The sequence below is a fragment of the Lonchura striata genome, chromosome 6 (assembly GCF_046129695.1).
Source record: "Lonchura striata isolate bLonStr1 chromosome 6, bLonStr1.mat, whole genome shotgun sequence".
Classification (NCBI taxonomy): domain Eukaryota; kingdom Metazoa; phylum Chordata; class Aves; order Passeriformes; family Estrildidae; genus Lonchura; species Lonchura striata.
This window is the reverse complement of record NC_134608.1, coordinates 50,229,502-50,253,943: the sequence shown is the minus strand read 5'-3', so window position 1 is coordinate 50,253,943 and position 24,442 is coordinate 50,229,502. Positions and strand designations below refer to the sequence as shown.

Here is a 24,442-nt window from a genome sequence, read left to right as displayed (position 1 = left end):
GTGGAGGCTACTCTGGGACGTGCCCTGTAGGTGTTTACATTTCCAGGAAGTGGGCAACTTGTCCCAAACTGATCATCTGGTTAGCTTAGTATTTTGGAGCCTCATTCAGTTTATGAAATATCTGTTTGGAACCATATTTTTTGGGGAAAAACTCAGTGTCTACTAACCAGGTTACTCTGTGGATGATCCTGCAGAACCACTGCAGTATGAAATTCCTTGTAATGTCACATTGGATACCTGCAGAAATCAGATGGGCAGGGATCACAGTCATTCAGCATATTTTTCTTTGTGGATTTCTTTAAAAGCTTCTAAGGATTGGCATACCTTTGGGTTTTTAAATTTTCTTTATAGGCAATCAAAATAGTATGAAATGACAAATACTCATTGCTGGAGACCAGTTATAAAGAGTATGTGAGATTGAAATATGGTTTTTCACAGCTGATCTCTTTTTCTCCTTTCTAAAAAGTAACTTTTTCCTCAAATTTTGGAGATTTTCTGTATAGAAATTTCCCCAGTGCTTGCCACTAGCATTCAGTAATGCTTTGGCTTTGGTATGTTTAAGAGTAAGGCCAAATATTTGCCTCTATGTATGTTACTGCAAGAGAATTCTTTTGCTTTTAAAAACCAGGTAAGTGAGCAAAAATTCCAGGTTATAACACAGCAAAAAAAAATATTATGAAAGTATTTCTTCAAAAAGGATGATTTAAAAAGGTTCCCACACTCTCTTTCCCTGACTTGGAATATAAAATATAAAAGATCTCCTCTGTAGTTTTTTGCTGTGGATTATGTACATTTTAATTTCTCTTCCCTAACTGGCTTCCAAAGTGTGTTCAGTTATAATTTTCAAGTTGATTAGGGGGTCATCAAGTTGATTAGAGGGTTAAAGCACCTCTCCTACAGTGATTGTTCAGCCTGGAGAAGAGAATGCCTTAGAGTTACCTAATTGTGGTCTCCCAGTACCTGAAGGGAGCCTGTAGGAAAGGTGGAGAGGGATTATTTACACAAGGATGTGGTGACAGGACGGGGGGGAATGGCTTCAAAGTGAATGAGGCCAGGGTTAGGTTGGGTATTAGGCCAGGCTGGATGAGGCTGTGACCAGTCTGGTCTAGGGAAAGGTGTCCCTCTCCACTGCAGGGTGGGTTGGAACTAGAGGATCTTTAAGGTCCCTTCCAACCCAGACCATTCCATGATTCAGTGGTGAAGCTGCCTGCTCTCCTCTATAGGAAAGGAATTAAAAACAGGGAAAAGAATGAAACTGGGCTTCAGACCTTGGGCTAGTCATAACTGCCTATCTAATGCTAGCCCTTCCACCTGGGTTTCTTGGAAGTGCGAACTTCCCAGTATTCAGAAAAAAAAAATTAAATATGAGACAAAAAGCATTGCAAGGCTACTCTGCAACAGAAACACTTTCCACTTCCATCAGGACTGTCCCTAGGACTGTCCCCAGATCTCCCAGTGTCTGACAGTAGAATGCTTGCCAGATGGGTGGATTTCTGCTGTTATTAACAGTCATGATTTTAAAAGATTTCACAGTTGAGGCAAGTAAAAGTTGTCTAGGCAAACCCCTGTGTGTGCACATCTCTTATGTCCTGGCCTTCTTGCCTTGGGAGACCTCCACTTGGAGAAAGAGACCATACCCGTGGTAAGGTACCACATCAACTGTTTATCTATGAAGATTAGCAATAAATAGCCCTTAAAAACCATAAATAAAATTTTAACATCTGCTTTTCCTTCCATGGACTTTAACCATGGTCAAATTACTCAACAGGGATTAAGTAGCAGGAGCAGCCTGCCAACCCCACAGCTGAGACGATCCTCAGGAGTTTCTGGCTTGTCACCCATGGAATCAACATCATCTAGATGGGAAAGGAGTAGCATTAGCAAGAGATCCCATCAGGAATATAACACAGCAAGGTAAGCACTAAACAGAGTTTTAAGGACAATAATAATGCTGGAACTTGGCGGCAGAAGTATTGGATGTAAAGTCTTGGGAATTAAGTCTCCAAATTCTGCCAGCATAAACTGGAAAAGTTAATTATGTACTATGCTGTGTAACTCAGGTTGATCTTAAGTAGAAATCAGGTCATTCTGAGGTTAAATAATGTGCTCTGTCATAATAAGTAGGCCTCGATACAAGCTTGAGTAGGAAATGAAAAAAAAGTCCAGCATACATGATTGCAAAACAAACTAGTTTAGTCTCTAGACTTGTACTGGCTGCCTCTTTATTTTTGTTTAATATATGTATCACTTGCCAACTTCCATATACCCATGCATAACTAAAAAGGTGAGACAATTTTCTTGTGGTTGGTAGCTGCTCTTGTGGGTATTATAATGTTTATTATTCCTCCAGTCATCAAGCAAGTTTTAAGTTACATTGAGGTAGTAATCTCTTCTCTGCTTGTTAGTAAATATGATGCAAATAGAGCTTTTATTTCCAGAATTAAGATGATAACATCCTGAATTAAGATTAAAACTAATGTTTTTTTTCCTTTTGTATAATGTTGTATATTAGTGAAAATTCACACATTTAATTTTATTTAAATGTATAGATGAGTATGCCTTTGCTTCTGAAATCTGTAAAAATGTTTGTGGTTTTGCTCTTCTTGTTTTGTTGGTTTTGTTTGTTTAGGTTTTTGTCTGGTTCTTTGGTTTTTTGTTTGTTTGTTTTCTTTAAGTGGTTCTAACATAGGTCAAAGGAAAGTATAACAGATGCATTCTTAAAAAAGAAAACATGAGTTATGCTGATAAGTGGTAATTATTAATAGTAGTTGGAAATTTATATACACATGTCCAGTAATTTACTTATCAGTATTATATTGAATAAATTAACTACTTGAATAATTTTGCCCTTTCAGTGATTTTCCCCCCTTGGATAAAACATGATCTTTAAGTTTCTACATTGTAAAACTTAATTGTGGTTTATTAATTACAATTACAATGAATTATAATTGAAGATTCTGATATGAACAGTAGTAATCATTAAAAGATTATATTTTCATGCTGACCTGGTTGCTGGTGTCCAGATGAACCTCCCCAGTTGTATCCACTGGAAATAACCAGGGACCAGAGAAATTGCTTTGACCTTACCAACCTTGGGATTCCAATTTGAGGCTCAGCCCTCCTGCTGCAGTCTCAGTATACATTTAAAGAGGGTTTCCTCACTTTCCTTACTATTCAAAATCAGCTCTGGGGAACTTCTGTTCTAGGTGTATGCAGATTTTTAATTTGGTTTCTCATTCCAACGCTAGCTCAAAACGTAAAGTTCTTCCTCATGTTGAAGTGAAGTTTCTCATGTTTCTCAAGTTTATGGCCATTGCTCCTTCTCCTCTTGCAGGGCACCACTGAAAAGGGTCTGGCACCATCCTCTTAGCCCACCTTGGAGTTATTTATATACATTGATGAGATCCCCTCTCAGCCTTCTCTCAACTAACCAGGCCCAGCTCCTGCAGCCCCTCCTTATATGGGAGATGCTCCAGATCCCTCATCATTTTTATGGCCTCCACTGGACCCTTTCCAGTAGCTGGAGATACACAGAAATAAATCCATGTTTATTCTTGAACTCGTTTTTCATATTCATGTATTTAAACTAGAGATAGGAGATCAAGTATTATTTCTGTATTAGTCTTTTGTTGCCATCAGCTTAAGATGTTTTGGTAAATACTACTTTCCCCTCCTGAAGCAAAATAGTTTTACATTAACTATTTTCACTCTGAAGTAAACGCATACAGTTATTTTTAATTGCATTTCATTTTTGTTCCCTAAAGGAAATATAATTTTAAATCATGGAGTGAAATTTTGTCTCTGGAACAGCAGATGGCAGGATTGAGCAATTGAGTTTAAGGACTTGGCCACTGAAGCAAAACACGCTTTGATGTCCAAAACAGCTTTAGTTTTAAGTTTATATTAAATAAAGCATTTGTAAATAATTACATAATAAATTATTTATATGTATATATTAAAAAGTGTAAATAGGTTAAATTTATGTGGCTGTGTAAGGTTTTAATTTTATTTTAATTAATTGTATTTCTAAAGTAATAAATCCTCACATCTGTTAGGAAACAGCCTGCCTCAAATGCTCAAGGAAAGTAGCATGTTAAAAAGTAAACCTATCATACCTAGTCTGACTATATTTACTGCATCATTTTAGGATTGTGTTAAGTATTGTTGCTTTCAATCAGTACACAGCAGTTTTTATTTCACTTAATTAACATATATTTTCTAGCTGGTTTTGCATTCAGTGGTTAAGTAGTATTTTTCTTGAATTGTGGTGGACCTGTCACAGGGCTGTGTAGTTATTTTAAAAGCATTTTAATTAATACAAGTGGAAGACAAACTAGGAAACTAACAAAAAGAAATCCTTACTGTTTTCTTTTCAGCCAAGGATCTCACTCAAATGGGTCTTTTGGTGCAAACTTGCTGACAATACCAAAGCAAAGATCATCCTCTGTGACCTTGGCTCATCACATGGCTCCCAGACGAGCAGGTAGGATCCTGCAATTTGTACAGTAACACGATGGCACATCATGCCAGAGCTCACCCTAGGTCACGGGTGGCTCCATGTGGTGGAAAAGTCTCTCCTCCAACCCGAGCTTCCAAAGAAAGGCTCAGTTCTTCTGTTGTCCGGTCTCAGGGTAGTTTATTGCAAGTTATCTAAAAGATTCTCTTCTTGAGCTGCTGTGGTTTGCTCAGCAGCTCAGGCAGAGGCACACACACACCCTGACATCCTCTCTGACTCCTGACTGCTTCTTCTCTCTCCCTGCCAAGGGCTGCTGCTGTCTTTCATATGGTACATTATGTGTTACATGTTTATAGTTTTTCCCCAATGCCTATTGCCTATATTAAATGGTGCCTTTCTACTCTAAACCAATCTGTGAGTGCCAACATCATCAAGAACATGGAGGTAAGGAAGAAGAAAGAGGGAGGACAGGGCAGGTCCAAATCCCTCTATCTTAAAACCTCTGACCCCCATGTACAAGACCTAAAATTCCCCTGTACAGCACTCAAAAATTCTTCCCTTTGGGACTACTTCTACTATAATATCTCAACTTTTTTGACTTCTTGTTCTTCCTGCAAGGTTGGTAAATCATTCCATGGTTCAAATCCAAAATCACAGCTGTTTCCAGCTGCCTGCCAGGGTCTCAAATGCTTCTGACCTGGGCCCGGAACCTCCAAAAATGTCTGAGGGACATTTTGAGTTCTGACAACATCACAGTGCTTTTTATGTAAACATAGAACTAAAATAACATCAGCATGTCCCTCGTTGTTTAAATCCTCTCTTTGTAAACAGCAAAGACGTTATTGTCATCTGAGCCCCATGTCATGTTTGTTTTGGAAGGTGCTTCTCCTGGCCTGAGTCCCGTGGGTTCACCAAGCCATGGATCTGTGTCCAGCGGGGCTTTCAGCAACTGGTCACCTGTAGAGTTCCCTGACACTGCTGATTTCCTCACAAAACCAAGCATTAATATACACAAGCCTCCAGGACACACACCTAGCTCTCCAGATTTCCAGCAGCCAGTTAAAACATCTGTAGGTTATATGTGTAGCAGGTACTGTAAACTCTGTTATAATTTTGGTTGCTTCATATGGGATGAAAAGAATGCAATTAAAATAAAAACAACGACAACAACAACAAAAAATCAAGTCCTGTTCCCCTACTAGGATGGAAAAAGGGCATAAATCTCATCTGTAACTGTGTTACTCAGGGCAGAATAAAGAATGCTGAATGTATGTCACTAGTTTGACATGGTCCATCTTTCTCACCAGCTGTTATTGTAGAGGAGCAATATTTTGTGGAATTTTAGAAAAGGAGGGTTTCTTACTTGGGAATTGGATTCTGTCTTTCTGAATACTTTCTCAGCTATGAGCCCTACTTTAATAATTCAGGGGTCTAACTTTGGGGGGAGGTGATGGTTGATTATTATCTAAGGACAGACTAAATCTATGTGTGCCAAATTTAGGAGAAAATACTCAGGTCAGTTGCTGGAGGAACCTTTACGAGCCTTTTTAAAAAAAGTAATCTACAGATATTTTTCAGTAGAAGACAGCAGTAGCAAAAGAAGAAAGTTACTGAATGTTGTCAATATTTTTCATGTATTCTGTAAGCTGTGGACGTCAGATACTCAAGCCTGTTCCAATACCAGAACCAGACATTGCAGAATACAGAGACAGAAAATCAGGTGGGATTTCAAAATAGACAAATACTTGATATCAACTTACTGCTCTTTTTTCAAGCCGGTTTAATTAAAATTTCACTATTTCTACATAATTGTTCCTATATTTTAACCTATGTATGTATTTTACTTTGTTTTGTGTTTTAGAATAATCAAAATTAGATTAAATATTTCCTGCTTCATAGTAAGGAAACAGGCTTCCACTAATACATTTCTAGTTCTGTACTCCATGCACTAAACAAGTGCTCTACCAACTAAGCTAAACTAATCACTGAACCTTTTATTTTTCCTAATAAAAACTATGCTTTTAGCTTCTCTTAATCTTCAAATAGGTCTTCTCTAATAAATTTTTTCCTCTATGAATTTTTGCATATTTCTTAAATAAAATGTGTTAGAAACAAGCTATTACTTGTATTTCTGTGACAAATATGTATGATCAGTTAAAAAATTATTAGACAGTAGTAATTTACAAATCAGTTACTGATATAGTATTTCTCTGTGTGTTTTCTTTAAGGTGAAATTGCAAGTGCTAATGTCTCCAAAGAATCTTTCCACCATACAGAGAAGAGGAAAGATGAAAGGAAGGAAATGATTGATCAAACACAAGATACACTGCTTGTAAGCATGTAATTGCAAAAAAAAAAACAAAAAAAACCAAAACCAACCAACCAAACAAAAAAAACAACAATAAAAAAACAAACCTGCAATAACTTTTCTCAATTCAGTATTTCTTTATCATTTCTAACTTGCTGTGAAGAGGCCTTTATGTTGCTAAAACAGTAATTTCTAAAGGGTCATGGTGCATGGTTGGAATTCAAATTTTCTTTTAACAATTGTTTGTCTTGCATAAATGTCAGCAGCAAATGACAGGAAAGGTTGTGGTTGTATTGATTTTGTTGATCAATATTGATTTGTGTAGATTTAATGTTGAAGAGGGTATGCTCAAACACTGACTATTATTTTCTTTTGGAACTTCATGAAAGATGCAGGAGTGGCAGTGAGACAGACAAATGTTCAGTACAGTGCTATTAAAATTTTGGGTTTATGCATCAGGTGTTTTTAAAACTTGTCCAATTAACCTATTCTTAAAGCTCAGTAAATCTTTCGTTTTAGCCTATGCATATTTTAGCTTTGTTTTATTAACTCATCTTGTCTAAAAATAAATGAGAAGGAAAATTTAGCACCATCTTAGACAGCCCTGGAATCTGCTGCCCAAAACAGGAAAACTCAAGACTTTAAGTGTGCTATTTGTGATATTGATTTATGATTTTCTCATAGCCATAGTTGCAACACCATTCAATAAATTCATTAATGATTTATCATTTTCAAGGCTTTTTTTGCCAACACAACTGATAAATTAATTTTCATTGTTATTTTAGAGATGATAAAGTATCTTAATCTCATACAGGTGGAACAGAGTTCTACATTAGAAACAATGTTATTAGACCATGATTCACTAATGGAGAAGATGAACAATTGGAATTTCCAAGTTTTTGACCTTGTAAAAGAAATGGGAGATCAGTCTGGAAGGATCCTCAGCCAGGTTTGTTGTCCTTTATTATAGGAGAGACAGTAGGTAAAGCTGTCCTTTATTTAAACCATGAAGAAGTTTTGCAATCAACATTCATGTGAATACTTGAAATTACATTTATGTGAATATTTTCAAAAGCAGAAGTATGACTTCTCATGAACTCCATGTCATTGTTAACCATAAAAATGGTTTATCTATAGAGAACATGCTCCAGATTTTCTGAATATTTTTCTCAATATAAATAGGTTAAACCCACACTGACTAACTAGGTTTTGCCATAATCTACCATTTCCTTTGCAGAATGATCTCCTGCTTTCAGAATTACTACTCTGTTAGACAACCATTGCTTTTTTCTTTATTTCAGTAAAATATTTCTACTCCACCTATGGGGGCAGAGATCTTTTAGGCAGTGTTTTCCCCCTTGATCCTACAAACAGTGGGATTTTTTTCCATGATGCTTTCTGCACACAGTGTCCCTTTTATCTCTTTCTGACTAATTTCCGTGCAGTTTCATGTTTGCTGAAGCCAAACCTGCTGGCAGGTGCAAGAGTAGGATTCTGTTTGTTCTTCCCCAGCTTCTCCCATTTATCAAGGTCGTCCGGAAGCTTCTGCCTCCTTCTTTAGAGTGGATTTAGCAATCATGGATCTTCTGATCTGACCGCTAAACAGTTTTATTTCCAGTATCTTAGTTTTCCACCCTGGAGTGATGCCCCCTAATTTTGCAGCTCCTGTTCCTCTGAGCACCTCCCACGCTTCAGAACTTCTTGTTCCTCTCTTGTGTCTAGGAAAAAAAGTTATAAAAATGACTAGAAATGACTTGTTTTAAATTATTTTTTTAATATCTGCAGCCTTGGGTGGGGGCGATTAGGCCTTGAAGTACACTAAGTTCTACATATAAACCATAATATATGGTTTATATACATATATGGAAGTTCTCAGTATCTTTTTGAGATACTTCTTCATTTAGCAGCTCGTTTTGTTAGAACACTCAGGAGAAATCATAATAAATACGAGAAATAGCATCTTTTTGCCAAAGTCTCAGAAACAACTTGGGGAGCTGGTGTTGTTTGTTTGTCTTTGTTTTGTTTTGTTATTAATGGCTTTGCTGTTATAAGTAAATAACTTGAAGTTTTGAATAATGAGTCTGAAAATAAATTTCTACTTTTTAGGTCACTAATGGAATAGATTACTTATTTAGCCTTATAAAAAATTTGGGGGTATATTACTAAAAATCAGTTGTGCATAGAATTAGCTGTAATGAAATAAAAGCTTTTATTATCATAAAAATCCACATTTTTGTGCTAAAATGGTATTAAATATATCTCTATGACAATACCATTCCAATAATTATTTTGTGCAATTTCAGTGGTTTCCCTGTCTGTCGGCAAGTAAAATTTTAAAAAGCAAGAATATTTTTAAAGTTGAAAAAACAGAACATACAAACTAGTATGTCTTTCAGTTTTAAATTAATTTTAATCTTTTTTTAGGTTACTTATGCCTTGTTTCAAGACACTGGCTTGTTTGAAATTTTCAAAATCCCCACTCAAGAATTCATGAATTACTTCCGTGCGCTAGAAAACGGCTACCGGGATATTCCCTGTAAGTGCTCCATGGTTACATCTGGAATTTTGATGTCAGTGGCTCTCCTTTGGTGTGGGCTTTTGTGTTTGTGGGCAGCTTAGTGTGTTTTTAGTGAATGCACTTGGCAGAGCTTAGAACAGGGCTGATGAATTGCAGGACAAAGTGGGTGGTCTCTAAGACTGAATTTGTTAATTTGGAGTTTGAAGATAATCTTAGAGAATTTGAATTAGTGGTTGAATCAAACACTCTGATCAAATAGTTGTTGATTTAACAGAATTTTGGGTCAGGTCCTTAAAAAAATGAGAAGAAAATAGAGCATTTTGATAGTAGTTATTCACCTCGCTGTGCGGGCCAGCCAAGTTTATTGGAAAACAAAACAAAAACCACACTTCCCCACTCCACAGCTGTTTGCCCAACCCGGGTGCTTGTAGGTATCAGATTGCAGGCCATGCTTGTTTCTCCCCATTATTGATTTAAAAGGCCATTTAATCCCTTCCTGAGGCCCAGGTAGGATGAAGTGTACATAGACACTGTTTGATGTTTATCTAACTGCCTTCTTAAAAATGTTCAGTGATACATAGACCTACCACTAAAATTTTAAATTCTATTTTTCCTTTTATATTTAATCAAGATCTCACTTACAATACATTTTGTACATTTCTTTTTTTGTTGTTGTTTTTTATTATTCCTTTTTATGCCACTTCAGATAACAACTTTTTTCTTGTATCTTGCCTGATTTTCAGATCACAATCGTATCCATGCCACGGATGTTCTCCATGCAGTGTGGTACCTGACCACACGGCCCATTCCTGGATTTCAGCAAATCCGTAGTGAGCACCTGATGGAGAGTGATATAGGTGTGTATTCAGCCAGGTTATTTTTGTTTTGCTGAAGAATGTTATAATGAACCTACAGCAGGTAAAACAAATTACTCTGGAAGAAAATATCTAATTATTCTTATGACTAATTTTTTTTTTTTTTTTTACTTTAATATAAGGCAGTACAGAAATATCACAAAGCACATAACGTTCAGAAATATCATGCAACTGACTTTTAGAAAAATTAGTAGATGAGTAATGGTTAGTTTGTTAGCCAAGAAAACCGGTTCACTTAATAAATTTTCTGTGCTGAATGAAACCTCTGTATTCTGCCATAGTCAGGCTATTTTTAGCATTTGAAGTACATTAGGATAATATTTCTTAACTTTATTGCAAAGTTAAATAGACCGAAGAAAAAATACCAAAGTATTTAACTTAATTGAAGTTCTCCTTAATGGCTTTAGTATAAAAATTAATATTTTAGAATTTTCAGTTAGGTATTACATGCAGACTTTCAAACAGTGAAGTGACCACCCCAACAATAACTGCATAAGAGCATCTCTGAAAAGGAAATAATACCTCCAAATTAATTATACCTCCTGTGTGAAGCTCCTTGCAGTGAAGCTTGCTTTTGTGTTGTCTGTGACTTCATAGAACTAACTTTTAAATTTAGAATTTCTAATTTTTACCAAATTGTATCCTGCAAGTAAAGAATAAAAAAAAATATTGTAAACATAAACTTAGATGCTAAATGGTTTGTATTTCAGAAAAATGAAAATGGGTATCAAGGACTCTCCAAGAACTCTGTTTTTTATGTGTAGAAGAAAAAGACAAGACACAAGTCATGGGGCTTTTAAAGGGCTGGAATTTTCTCTTTTTTCCATGTTTGTCCCTATCTCTTGATTGTACCCTATTGCCTTTTCTTTCTCCAAGTGTTAAATGGGTTGGGACTGGAGACTTAACTGGAGAAAAGCGATAACAATAATTTTATTCTCCTCTACAAAAAAAAAGAAAAATTAAAATAAGAAATTATAATCTTATTGCTTGGAAACTCTCCCAGTATAAATACTTTCAGGCTTTTAATCCTTGCTTATTCTATTAAGGCAAAGGAGTTCACTTTATATTATGCAAGGATGAAATAAGTGCTATTCCTTTCCCTTATTTTTAAAAGTAGTGACTTTGTCCATGGAAAAGAGGATAATAAAACTGTGAATCTTCTTATCATGCAAATATTTCTAAATTAATGGAGTTAATTCCTTTTGCAGTAGTTTCCACTGCCCCCCTCCAGGTTGTCCTGTAGGTTTGCAAGTTCAAGAAAGGGGAAAATTATAGAAATACTAAGGAAGGTTCTGATTAATCTTTTCTTATACAAATTCATTTTGGAGCCAAATAGTAGAATGCTCTGTTAGTGCTACAAATTTGCAACTCAACGGCACTACAACTTTTCTTCAAAATTGTTAATCTGTAAAAATTACCATTGATTTGTCTTTTTTAAAATATAAGTCCTTGACAATTATTCAGCTTCATGACAGCATAACTATACTGTGTTTGCAACAGTGTTTGGCTGTTTATACATATTTATAATGCATTACAAATATGAATGAAATGTTGTTCTAAAAAAATATTCTGGTTTTGTACTTTGAATTTTTTTTTTTGTTTTTTAGATGAAGCCAGTGCTATTGCCCCAGTTCAAGTCAGCTACACCTCTTCAAAAAGCTGTCCTATTACAGATGACAGTTATGGTTGTCTGGCATCAAACATTCCTGCTTTGGAATTGATGGCTTTGTATGTAGCAGCTGCCATGCACGACTATGATCATCCTGGACGTACAAATGCTTTTCTAGTGGCCACAAATGCACCTCAGGTACAAACCTCTTCACACAGAAAATCACTTCTTTCTGTCTGAAATCAGTATAAAGAATTTTTTTATGTTCTAGATCCATAAAGTAAGTTGTTTAGGATTGAAGTATTTAAGGCCTGATTTAAGAAATGGGGAAATGGACATGTACTATACTTGTGTAATATTCTTGGTTTTTTTGCCTGTCAAATTCTGATGTGTTTTGTATGTACTGGTTGTGTATGCATGCAGAAACAACTTTCAATTTGCAAAACTGAAAACAGCACCATTAACCAGTGCAGGATAAGGCAAAGGATTATTTCACAGAAAGCTGGCCCTAGGTCTTTCTAATCAACTATGATGGCTGTTTGGATCTCGCAGTAAGCTGCAGAAGAAAAACTTAAATAATAAAAACAACATCAACAACAACAACTGGTACAGCTTGTTAGGAGATAAAGACTTTGCAAATAAACTTTCTAATCAGTTTTCAACAATTCCTTATGTCCTTATTACAAAGGGAGTTTAGTATGTAGGCACTCACATATTTCTGCTGAAAACAGCATACAAGGAGGAAGAAAACCAAACTACACAGACATCCATCACTAAGTTTCAAAAATAATCATTCTTCAAAAAACTGCAAAAACATTGGCAAAATGGAGTTTTTTCAGGTTCTGTTTAATCTATATTGGACTAATTATTTTCTAGGGTGTTTTTTATAATCATGGAAGCTGAGAGTAAAATCTGCTACTGTTTTTTTATTTAGTTAGCTCATTTACAGTTAAAATTTCTGCATCAGCATTAAACATAGCCCTTTGAAAACCAGCAATATTTTGCAGCATTAGCCATTATAACAGTTCTTATGTGTTTTGGAGTCTTTTTTGTGATGGTTTTTTTTATTTGTTATGGGGATTTTGTTTATTTCTTTGTTTTTGTTTGGTTGGGGGTTTTGTTGTTTTTGCTTTTCCAACACAATTAAGAGTAATTAAAAACATATACTTAGATTTATTTTATTTCTTGCTTTCTTTTTTACATAACTGTGTGACATAAAACACACAGTGCTCCACACATACACTGTGCAAAGTCTTAAGTGGTTTTTATGTGTGTGCCTATGGTCTGAATGTAGCTTCACTAAGACATCATTAAGGACTTTTAAAGAAAAAAAGAACCTTGCTAATTGTTAGCTTTGGGGGCTATTTCCCTCATCTGTAATTTTTATGTCACTTTAACCCCAAAACTAGAAGACAAAACTTATTTTTTTTTATTTTTACCTAGTGTTGTTTCTGACTAACCCTTTAACTTGAGAATATTTAATGATAACTTTAAAACTTCCCTGTGTCATTTACGATTCTTTACTTGTTTTTTTTTTCCTGTAGGCTGTTCTCTACAATGACAGATCAGTCTTAGAAAATCACCATGCTGCATCTGCCTGGAATCTTTTTTTATCACGACCAGAATACAACTTTTTATCAAACCTTGATCACGTGGAATTCAAGCGCTTTCGTTTCTTAGTGATTGAAGCAATCCTTGCCACAGACCTCAAGAAACATTTTGATTTCCTTGCAGAATTTAATGCCAAGGTTTGTTCCATCCAGTTTCATGTCTGCACTGATCTGATCTTGACATACCGATTTTATCATTGTTTCTCAGTAATTGTTAGTTTTAATGACTTGCATTTAAAGTTTTATATTATTAAAATTTAAGCTATTAAAAATGCAAATAGAGTATTTCCTTTGTACAAATCAGCTGTAGATGGTTTGTAGGTTGCCTAATGAACCCATGGCTGAAGAGTTTGAACTGGATGTCTGTGCCTACCCCAGGTCAATGACATGAACAGCAATGGCATAGAATGGAGCAATGAGAACGATCGCCTGCTGGCCTGTCAAATATGCATCAAACTGGCTGATATCAATGGCCCAGCCAAAGTCAGAGACCTGCATCTGAAATGGACTGAAGGCATTGTCAACGAATTTTATGAGCAGGTGGGTATGGAAAGAGCAATTTTCTTTTTGTTTAATGATGGGCAGATGATTGATTCTTTGTTTTGCCAGTGGTTTAACTAAATTAAGCTTTATTCCTTGTTTTAAATATTCAGGTAAGGTATTTCCATCTTCTCATTCTGAATACTGAAATGTAACTTATTAGCATGATCTTTTAGTTTCTAATAACTGTGTTAGAAAACAAACGCCCAGCCAGTGTTATCAATTTTTCAGATATCAGGGGATTCTTGACCGGGAGAACTTCTTTCTTTAGGATGATGCTGACAAATCAAAATAACTTCTTTCCCTTTCAGAAGTTGAGTTCACAGATGTGTTTCTAGGTGAAAAAATATGTACAAAATCCACAAGACTGAAAGTGTATGCTTAGCTCTAAAGCTCTCAGGTCCATGGAAGTGCTGAGATAAGTAATTACAGCTCAGATTTTTCAATGAGCAACTGTTCAATGTTTATCTTCTCCAGTTTATAAAATGATAAAATGGTGGGAAAAAAAAAAAACAAACAACAAAACAGCAAAACAAACTACTGTACTCTGTATGTCATAGCTCAGTTCATTCTTCTGTGGCCTTGCAGGGGATGCCATTACCAGCATGCCTTGCTATGGCTGATTACTGTGCCACTTTCCCTGTTCATCATCTCAGCAATTGAAGTTGAGTCTCTGCCTGCTCTGAATCTGTCCTGTAAAGGTAGAGGACCAGAAGCTCCAGTAGTACTAGTTCTCCATCCAGACACAAGCAAAGCTGGAGGGAGGATTATGGACTGTGCAAGTCTGAGCCATTATGTGTCTTTATTTTAAATCAGCCTAATTACATTTTCATTCACTTAGTCCATACAATTATTCTCCCCAATAAAAATATACAATCCATGTAATGGTTCATGGAATCACAGAATATCCTGAGTTGGAAGGAACCAGAGGGCTCATCAAAGTGTAACCCCTAGCCTTTCACAGGACACCCCAAAAATCACATCATGTGCCTCAGAGCATTGTCCAAAAGCTTCCTGGGCTCTGTCAGGCTGGTGCTGTGACCACTGCCCTGGGGAACTGTTTGAGTGCCCAAACGCTCTCTGGGTAAAGAACCTTTTCCTGATATCCAACCTAAACCTCCCCTGACAGAGTTTTATGTCATTCCATTGGATTTTCTCACTGCTCACTGGAGGGAAGAAATCAGTGCCTTGCCATGTGCTTCCCCTGGTGAGGAAGCTGGAGGTTACTTGTTCATTAAAAGTAATTTTAAAAATAAGAATTTAAAGTTAATTTTGTGAGAAATTCTGATAAGTTTTTTCATTTCTTTTTCAGGGCGATGAGGAAGCAAGTCTTGGATTGCCTATAAGCCCCTTCATGGATCGTTCTTCTCCCCAGCTTGCAAAACTGCAGGAATCTTTCATCACTCACATAGTTGGCCCCCTTTGTAATTCCTATAATGCAGCTGGGTTGCTACCAGGGCAGTGGGTTGATGAAGAGGAGGAGGATGCAGAAAGCACTGAAGATGATGATGGTGCACAGTTAGAGAGTGATGATGAAGAAATGGAAGATGATCTTATTTTAAGTAAGTTTCTGTGTTTCAGCTGGTGCTTAGTTATCCTTCAGTAGCTTCAGACGTAGCAGTGAGAGTTGAAATTGTGCAGTACAAATCTTGTAGATTTTCCTATTATGCTGCTTCATAACTTTTCCCTCTTTTAACAAAAATTTTGTTTCTACCAGAAAACTTGCAATTTAAAACAGAAACTTGCTGATATTCTTTGCCATGTCACTGTTTAAACATTCAGAATAATCATCCATGTGCCTTGCTGGAATTTACATCTCGCTTGCAGTGTGCCATTGGTTTTGTACCTGTAAAATACAATTACTCAGAATGCCAAACAATCCAATGTGCTTATAATTTCACAGAAACTCAAAGAAAAAAAGGTAGACGGATATTTTGCCAGCTAATACACCACCTCAGTGAAAATCACAAAATATGGAAGAAAGTGATCGAAGAGGAAGAGAAGAGCAAAGCAGAAGGAGCCAAACTGCTGACTGAAATCTCATCTTTACCTCAAGCAGATGACATTCAGGTTATTGAGGAAGCTGATGAAGATGATGAACGACAACTGGGAGAAGAGAAGGCGTGCTAAGGGAATTCCAGTGGTGTCCAGTGTGATGACAGCCTATGTTTTCTTTCCACTGTGCTGACTTCAGCTCACATAAAATCGAAAGGCCTTAATACTGTGAGAGGATTCTTTTTGCTCTGGTGGAATCCCACTCCTATGCACTTTTGCCACACAGAATACGGAACTTTATTCAGAGATTGAGTATATTGTATACCCTGATGCAAAGTTCTTTATGCCTTAGTTGGTATAAAATATCCTGATATAATGCTGCCTTGCTGAATATGGAACTCTTCTTTTCCTTGAGGTACCTGCAGTTTTTAAAAAAAACATTCAGTGACTTTGATTACCAAAGTGGCAAGAACTTTTTGCTAACAAGGAACCGCGGGATGAATCCTAATGTCGTCTTGAGTTGCTTATTTCATGTTGTTTTTGAACATGAATGAGAAAAAAGTCTGTGCCTACATGAAAGCTATGTTACTGCTGCAGTACAAGCCTGTTGTGGGGTGTCTACTTAGTGCAGTAGTGTGCTTCATGTAGTCATCTCAGAGCAACTGTTCGAGGACTGTGACATAAATGCTGAATTCTGATATTTGTGGTTTAAAAAGAGGAAAGAAAATCCAGGTGCATCTATTTCTGATGCTTTTTATTATTGTGCATAATCTGATGTTTTATTTTTGCAGAAAATATTCAGGTTTGCAGTGGATGTTCATGATAATTCATTGAATACAAGGCCATTCTCATCTGTTGCCTTGCTGTTTTGTGGTAGAACATTAAAAACCTGTTCAGCTACTTAAATTATGAAGGAATTTTATTCTTTTAGTCATAAGTAATGTTATATTTCCTGCCCTTACTCAGGTTCACTTTAAAAACAAGTCAACCACATCATAGATTTTTATCTTGCACCCATTTCCCATATTAAATTTTAAGGAAATAAGATCGTATCTCATTTATTCTTTGTATGTAAATCTTTAGGAGAATTAAAGATTTTTTTTAAAGACATAAACTGCTGTTGCAAAATGGCTATTTTAATTTGCCCCACACATTTTTTTTTTCATCACAGACACAGCTTTTTTTGCCCTCAAGTTTGACGTACATCCTGAAATACAAATACGGAAACCAGAAGGTGTAAACTTGGTGTAAAACCTGATATAAGATAAAAATCACTGTACTGTACCACATTATAGATTGTTGAGTTTTAAAATAACAAACTTACACATTCCACCCCAATGTATTTTTAGAAACACTACCATTGTAGGTCTAATTTTTAAACAAACAAACAAAAAAGTCATAAATCAGGCTACAGGTAAGCAAGACAGATAAGCCTAGTTTTAAAAGTGCTCCTTTTAGTACTAAACCTTTAAATGCTGTGTAGTTGAACCGAATAAAACCCAAATGCACGTGTGCTATTTCTAAATGTGTCTCAGCATATTTGTGTTTGCATCAATTGACTTGAAAAAAAAAAAAAGATAACCCTGTGTAAACTGTATTACACAATTTTACACAGATTTTCATTCGGCTATTTCATTGGCCAGTTTAAATAACTGAAAGGTTTGGTTTTTTTTTTCTTTTTGCTTTTTTCACTAATAAGCCTTTTGTTGATGCACTTAAAAGACCACTGAAATGAGCTTTTGCTATATCTTCAGTGACAAATTCCCCTTTGCTGCCATTCTCACTGTCACTGCAGTTTTTTTGTAACATGAGCAGTGTTAAACCAGATATTTCTGTCATTAATAAAATGTTGCACTATTGAAGCTGGCACTCACTGGTCATACACCTGTATTTGACATTTCTTTGGTCATATATTCTTCTTACACATAATGTGAAGACTAGAAAAATTCTGATTCTTTCAGCTTGCTGTATTCTCAGCATTCTGTGTTTAGTGTGTTTGTGTACATAAAATATCATTTTAATATTGTTTAATATCATTTTGCTTTGTCTGAAAAATGATACTAATTAGTTTGTCTAAAGTTACTGTTCTGTTATTTTACATGACAAGTTTCCATTTCTAGTTTCCCTAAAAATGTCATTATTTAAAAAATAACAAATGTATAACAAGGTAAAAATTAGAGCACTGGCAGGATTTATATGTGGTGACATCTTTGCCAGTAACTTTCTAATCTCAGGTTTCTTTTGAACTCTTTAGGAATACTGAAGCAATTTTAAAATCCAGTAACAAGCAGCAAACCCCAGTGTTTAATAAACTATAATGTTAAGATGTATTTCCAGTTAGACATTTCCAAGTTACAATTGCTTGCTTCAAAGACATGTTTAATTATGAATGTGTCCTAAATCCACTTAAAAGTGCCTTTTTAAAAATGTGTGTGCAGTATGTGACTAATTGTTACTCTAAGAGCAAAGGGAAAAGACTGGGGAAAAGTTAACAGGTTCAGGGAATGTTTGCAGAAGTGGATGTGGCTGTAACTGAAGGTGTCTTAAATCTTCCAAAAATGGGAATGGAGGGTTCTCTGAATGTTGATTGAGGTGTTGTCCAAAATAACATCCCTCCATATAAGGCATATCACTCTTAAATCTGTGATCACACTTCAGGAATTCACAACTACCAGGGGATACTAAGTAGTTCTGAAAACCACACAAAGGAATGCATTTAAAACACTTTCTACTGCAATACTACCTCTTTTTTTCTTTTTCCTTTTTTTTTTTTTTTCCCAAGAAGTGGATGAAATTAACCTGCACTGAAGTTTATGCCACTCAGAAATACAATTTTTATGTATAATATTCTCAGGTTTGAGTCTCCCATGTTCTCAGTGCCTTCTTTTCCAACATGTGTTGGATTACTTGCACACAGAACTAGACCTACCAAGTTTTCTATAACGACAAAATTCTCTCTGTGCTTTCTGGAGTCCTCTGGATGTGAAGGAGGTGCTAAACCAGTCAAAATTAATAACTTGGAATCTCTTTCTGTGAGTTCTTCCTCCATGACAAAGTTAAATGGTGAGTGTAAGGTTCAACATGAAAGGAACGGTGTAGCATTGCTCAAGGTAAGTCCAGACTAACAAAGTTTGTGTAAGACTTCATTTGTGCTGTGCATAGAAACATTTCTTGTTGTTTGCATCCAGTTTTAACCACAGCCAGGGACAGGTGAATCGGCAAAAGGAGTTAGCAGAATTCAAGAGCTCAGAGTTTTAGCTTTGGTGTTTGCTCCTGGTGTAGATGTAGTTGAATCTTAGCTTCTGGATCCTTTGAAAGCACAGACAGAGTTTGAGGTAATCCAGAGTGTGTTATTGCCCATAGAGGGTGTGGGGTCCCTCTCACTGGAGATATTCCAGAACCACCTGGACACAATCCTGTGCCATGTGCTCTGGGATGGCCCTGCTGGAGCACAGCAATGACCCCTATGGTCCCTCCCAGCCTGACCCATCCCGTAATTCCTACACTCCCTTGGCAGCGCTTCCCCTTTTGTCCAAACAACCATTTGAGATGTGCAGAATTTTAAGTGTCTCATACACTGGCGAGTGTGAGAGCAGGAATTCCAGCCTGAGAGATGTTTTAGACTAAAAGGATGGAATTAACTTGGAAAATGAGAACTACAAAGAAGAGGTAAGGATGGCACAGACCTAAAAATATACCAAAATATTCAGAAGAGAGATACTGTTTATTGTCTCAGGCCAGTTTGTGTTCAAAATATTATAGAAACAGTATGTCTTTATCAAGTAAAAATACTTGGATTTTTAGAAATTAAAATAATAATGGAAATAATGATGCAATTATCACGGCTGTGGTACAAGTTTTAGGAAATTGATCCTTTAGTGGCCAATAAAGATTAGATGAGAGAAAACAAATATACAAAGTTGATTAAATGAGGTACAAGAAACATGATCAAGACAGTATTTGTTTTGCCTTTTTTCTTCCAGCTTTCTTCAGAATTGTGACTCTGGACAATGTGCTACTTCTGACATGTCTATGTTAAGGTAAATGAGGTAATTAATTACTTTCACTTTTCCAATGAGGAATTTTCCTTTCAATATCTTCCAAAGTAAGTCTTTAACTTGCTATAAAATTATACTGTGGATTCTCAGGAATGAAGCTGAGAAAAGGACACAATTTTTAACTGCTCTCTATCTGATCTTAGTTTAATAGGGCTATAAGCAATGAGTTTATTTGTCCTCTGCTTAATGAGAAGGAATAACACAATTTTAGAGGAAAGAAAGCTGGTGGACTAAGCTGCTACAGGGTGAACATTGCATTGCACTTGTCTTTAGGTATGTGACTGACACTTACTTGGTTCTGTGTGACACTTCAGACACCCTTTAAAAAGGGCACAACACAACCAGAAATGTTTGACAGGAAGGTTTCTTTTGGTATCTGTATACCATGAGTCATCTTCTGATTTCTGGACTTCAGGAGATCACAGGTGGCAGCTGCTGGTGTCTGTGGTAGGTTGTGCTACCTGGCAGAATGTTGCCATCTGTGGAATCTCATAGAGTAAAAGTCTAGTGAGCTGAAACCTTCTGTCTGCTGGTTTATCTGTGAGGTTTCAGAAGGGAAATAAAAGGTCATGTTTAACCAAACCAGCCTTTAAGTACTGGTGAGAGACCACGGTGTTTCAAATGATCCCTACCATTCACCTTGTGATTTGTCCATGTTCTAAACATCCTGCCAAAAAACAGGTGATGAGTCACTTCTGACTCATCTCTCTGGATCAGCAGAACCCTTTGCACCTTGAGTGAGATCAAAATATCTTCATTTTAATTGCATATAAAGCAAAAGGTAATGCTTAGCTTAAAATGCAGGTGTTGTACCAAAAAAACTGAGGATAGGGTTGACATTAATTATTGCACATGAGGAGCAGAGTGCAGATTTTGTCCCCTGTGCCACACAGATGTGAAAACTTGCTCCTATATATAGTCATTCAAATGGGCTTAGCATGCCCCTTTCTTTTTTCATGACATTCATCCTAGTAGAATTTATTAATCTGTAGTGTTGCCAGTTTATCTGACTCATATGAACTAAGCATTCTTTCAGTCAAAAAAAGTGGATAAGTAAGCAGCTCTATCTTTGAGAATGGGTTTGTAATCATTCAATTCAATTCATCATAACTAAGTCATTACCAAAATACTGTTTCTAATTTCAGATGCCACACCCCAGGAAAAATACCTGTCCTTTAGACAGATTTACAGAATTGCAGTACAGATCAGTGAGGCTGACGACGTGGCCTGAAGAGAAGGAAAAGGAGAAAGATAAAATTAATTACAAAGATTTTTTCCTAGTCGAGAGAAAGTGAGTCTCTAGTGAGATGTTCTCAGGTTACCTTGTGAGACTGTTTCAAAGAGTAATCAGAATAATGCTTTCAGTGTTTAGGACAAGTGCCTTATAGTGTTTAGGACAAGAAGTAACACCTTTAGGTGGCAAGGCTCAAACATGACTGATTGTCTAAGGATTGAGAGGGCTCTGACTCACTGAAATAGATTGTCTTGGGCTATTAAGAAAGTCTCTGAAAAAAAAAACAAACAAAAAAGTCTGAAAAACAGCTTTTAGTAAAACTGTTAGTGGCCGAGATGAGTGAACTGCAGAACTTACTGAGATCCTTTCTGAACCTATTTTTTAAATGCTAGGAGTAGAGTAGAGGTCTGATATGGAAACTTTAAATACCAGGAAGAAAATGTGCACAGTTATAGAAATAATAGAAACATTCAAACAATAAGAACTGGAGACATCAACTCATTTATTTCAGTAAATATTAAAACCTTTTTATTTTAAATGTGTTTGACCCATAATTCATCTCCCACCAGAAAGAGTCTTTTTATTTGTTGAGAGAGCTAGAATCCTTTTGAAAAACTAGACAAAATTTGAACCTCAGCCAGAGATAAGAATCTGACTAATTGTCAGAATGTGAATAAATATTTTTTTAGAAATATGATTATCTTAAATTAATTTTGCTAAAGATAATTGTATTTTAAATATTTTTCAAGCTATTTGGGCCTTTCTAGATTTTAAAAAAGTGCATACTTGAGACATTGAGAGGTGTTGGATGATTCAGAAGATGATGTAATTCATATACTTAGCAAAAAAATTAGTATAAGTGAGTAGGGATTTTTAGACAAATTTTAGCTGTTAGCACTAAATTTTGTTCCCATCAACAATTATTCTTACTGTCTCTATATAATCATGAAGTTCATTATGGCACAAAGAGCTTGAGCATTTTATAGATTACACCTACAAATTGTAAAATAAATGCAATATTAAGCTGTGTTGCATTTCTCTCTATAGTGTGGCAGTTTATACTGTACATTCCTTGTACATATGTGTCTTTAGAGAATGTACAATAAAATGGAAGAAGATCTGAAAATGCCCTGAAGTGGCTTTATAAAGCAATTTTTATACTTCCAAAAAAAAATAAATTAACTTCCTAATCTATATCAAAAAAAGCTTTTTAATACACAATATTTTTCCATGCTTCTGATAAATCATAGTTTACACAAATTAAAAATATTTCCCTTCCTTTTTTTTTTTTTTATTAGTGTAGAAAAGGAAGTCATCACTTGAAACCAGCAGCAGAAAGAACAGTAAGTTTATTCTGTTTTCTGGAATATTGCTATAGGCTGGTCTACATCACATGTAAAATTTTTGGCAAGCAGCCATCTGCTGCAGTAATAGCAAGATATTGGATTAGATTGCACATTCCTGATATGCTCCCATTATTTTAATGGGTTTAATCTATTTGGAATGTTACTTATTCTGAAGAATGTAACAAATGTAGCATCTCCTGAAGCCTGGCAGTCTTCCTAAGGAATAACTACTCCGAGTGTGGGTTCTGCCTAATTCCAATGACATGGAAAGAGTTGACAGCCTTCAAAAATGCCTGAAGGGATGATTTAGAATGGGGAGAATCTGCTGATGCCCAATTTACATTGTTGTAAAAGGACAGAAGAAGGCAGATTTCCAGAGGTGTAGTTTAATTTGATCTTTATTAGACAGAGGGTTTGAATTGTCAGGCCCAATGCCAAAAAAACACCTGGGACAACTCAATGCTATGAAAATACATACCAACCTTCTGTGTATTCTGTGTGTACCTTCCCAGAGCAATTTGTACTGGGAATATTTAGTTCCTTTCAAAATCTTACTGGTCCTCTGATCTTGGCCATGTTTTCATGTGTTTTCATCCGTCCATCTCTGTCAACCAAAGGCAAATTCTGATCTGGCATATTCCCCATTATGATTTTACCCTCCCCTCATTTATCCTTAGTCTTTATGTTTTCATATCCAATGCATTATTATGAAATTTACACAATCTAATTTTCATTCATTTTTTCTAAGTGATTTCACTATTTTTTATTGTGTTTTTCTCTGAGCTTGCTGCTTTTCTCATGAACTTGCTCTCTTCATGATGCCATAATCTGCCTCATCTACTCTCTAGTGCTTGCACAAACCCTTAAGCTCAATTCAGGCTGAACACATTCCAGATACATAAAAAATATATCACAGAAAGTTCATATTATTTATTTTCAGAGAAGCAGTAATGATCCTTGAACTTTGATGAAATCTTCCTTCATGTAGTTAATCTCGGAATTAATTAATTAATGAACCTTCCTGCATTTATTAGGTTCATACTAAGGATGTGTTCATCAGTACCAGTGAAACTGCTGGAAGTTCAGGAAATTAAGTGCTAATGAGTGAGATTTCTTCTCAGCACTTTTTCAGTGTCATATATGACATGCTTGTACTGTTCCCTTTCCAGTCTCTGGGGATGCTGCTATGGCCAAAAACAACCCAAAAACTTAAATGTAATTATAGGGATTGGGAAAGGAGGATTTAACACTATGGTGGTTCTGACTGCAAGTCTTGCAGCAGTGTTATGAAGATACACTGGTTAATGTATCAACCCTTAATCCCCAAACAATGTTAAATAGCAGCCAGCTGCTATCTATCCTAGCTATTTCAGCTGGAATTATCTGAACATCCCACCAGGAAATTCTGAATATCTGGCTGGCTACTGTAATCAATGTTGATATAGTGGAGGAATTCTGGAGGACTAGAAAAAACTACAGTTATGCCAATGTTTCAAATTATTAAATTGGATCATTAGGATAATTCTAAGTCAGAGGGAAAAAAATAAAAAAGTTGATAGAGAATGGAACATGTAAATATGACTAATACTGATACAGATTTAGAGAAAAGACAGTTTGTCAAACGTATTTGATTGCTTAAATGAGACCATAAGTTGGCAGATAATGGTAAAAGTTTGGATTGATATTCTGAGGCTTTTATAAGGCATTTTGATTTAGAAACCAGAATGACATATAATCAATATGGTTCTCATTAAATGGATTAAAGACTAGCCAGGAGTTAGATCTCAAAATACCTCAGCTAAAGGGAATTATAACTGGTTAGCTGCATTTTGAGCATGGGTCCCTGCAGGAACTGGTTCTTGATGGTTTTTATTCCTCCCTCCACTTCAACTA

At 35.9% G+C, this 24,442-nt stretch overlaps 1 protein-coding gene across 1 annotated transcript in view; it reads left to right on the top strand.

The window, feature by feature from the left end:
* Positions 1–17,773, top strand: part of PDE3B (phosphodiesterase 3B) — an 83,286-nt gene extending 65,513 nt beyond the window's left edge. Inside the window, exons 4-16 of the mRNA XM_021525581.3 lie at positions 1,769–1,914; positions 4,377–4,483; positions 5,336–5,546; positions 6,103–6,176; positions 6,685–6,788; positions 7,579–7,713; positions 9,189–9,300; positions 10,026–10,139; positions 11,765–11,964; positions 13,311–13,514; positions 13,755–13,916; positions 15,229–15,478; positions 15,820–17,773. Coding sequence (XP_021381256.2) covers positions 1,769–1,914; positions 4,377–4,483; positions 5,336–5,546; positions 6,103–6,176; positions 6,685–6,788; positions 7,579–7,713; positions 9,189–9,300; positions 10,026–10,139; positions 11,765–11,964; positions 13,311–13,514; positions 13,755–13,916; positions 15,229–15,478; positions 15,820–16,046 — 2,046 coding nt within the window. The 3' untranslated portion in view covers positions 16,047–17,773. The remainder of the gene's footprint in view (positions 1–1,768; positions 1,915–4,376; positions 4,484–5,335; positions 5,547–6,102; positions 6,177–6,684; positions 6,789–7,578; positions 7,714–9,188; positions 9,301–10,025; positions 10,140–11,764; positions 11,965–13,310; positions 13,515–13,754; positions 13,917–15,228; positions 15,479–15,819) is intronic.
* Positions 17,774–24,442: the final 6,669 nt, after the last annotated feature.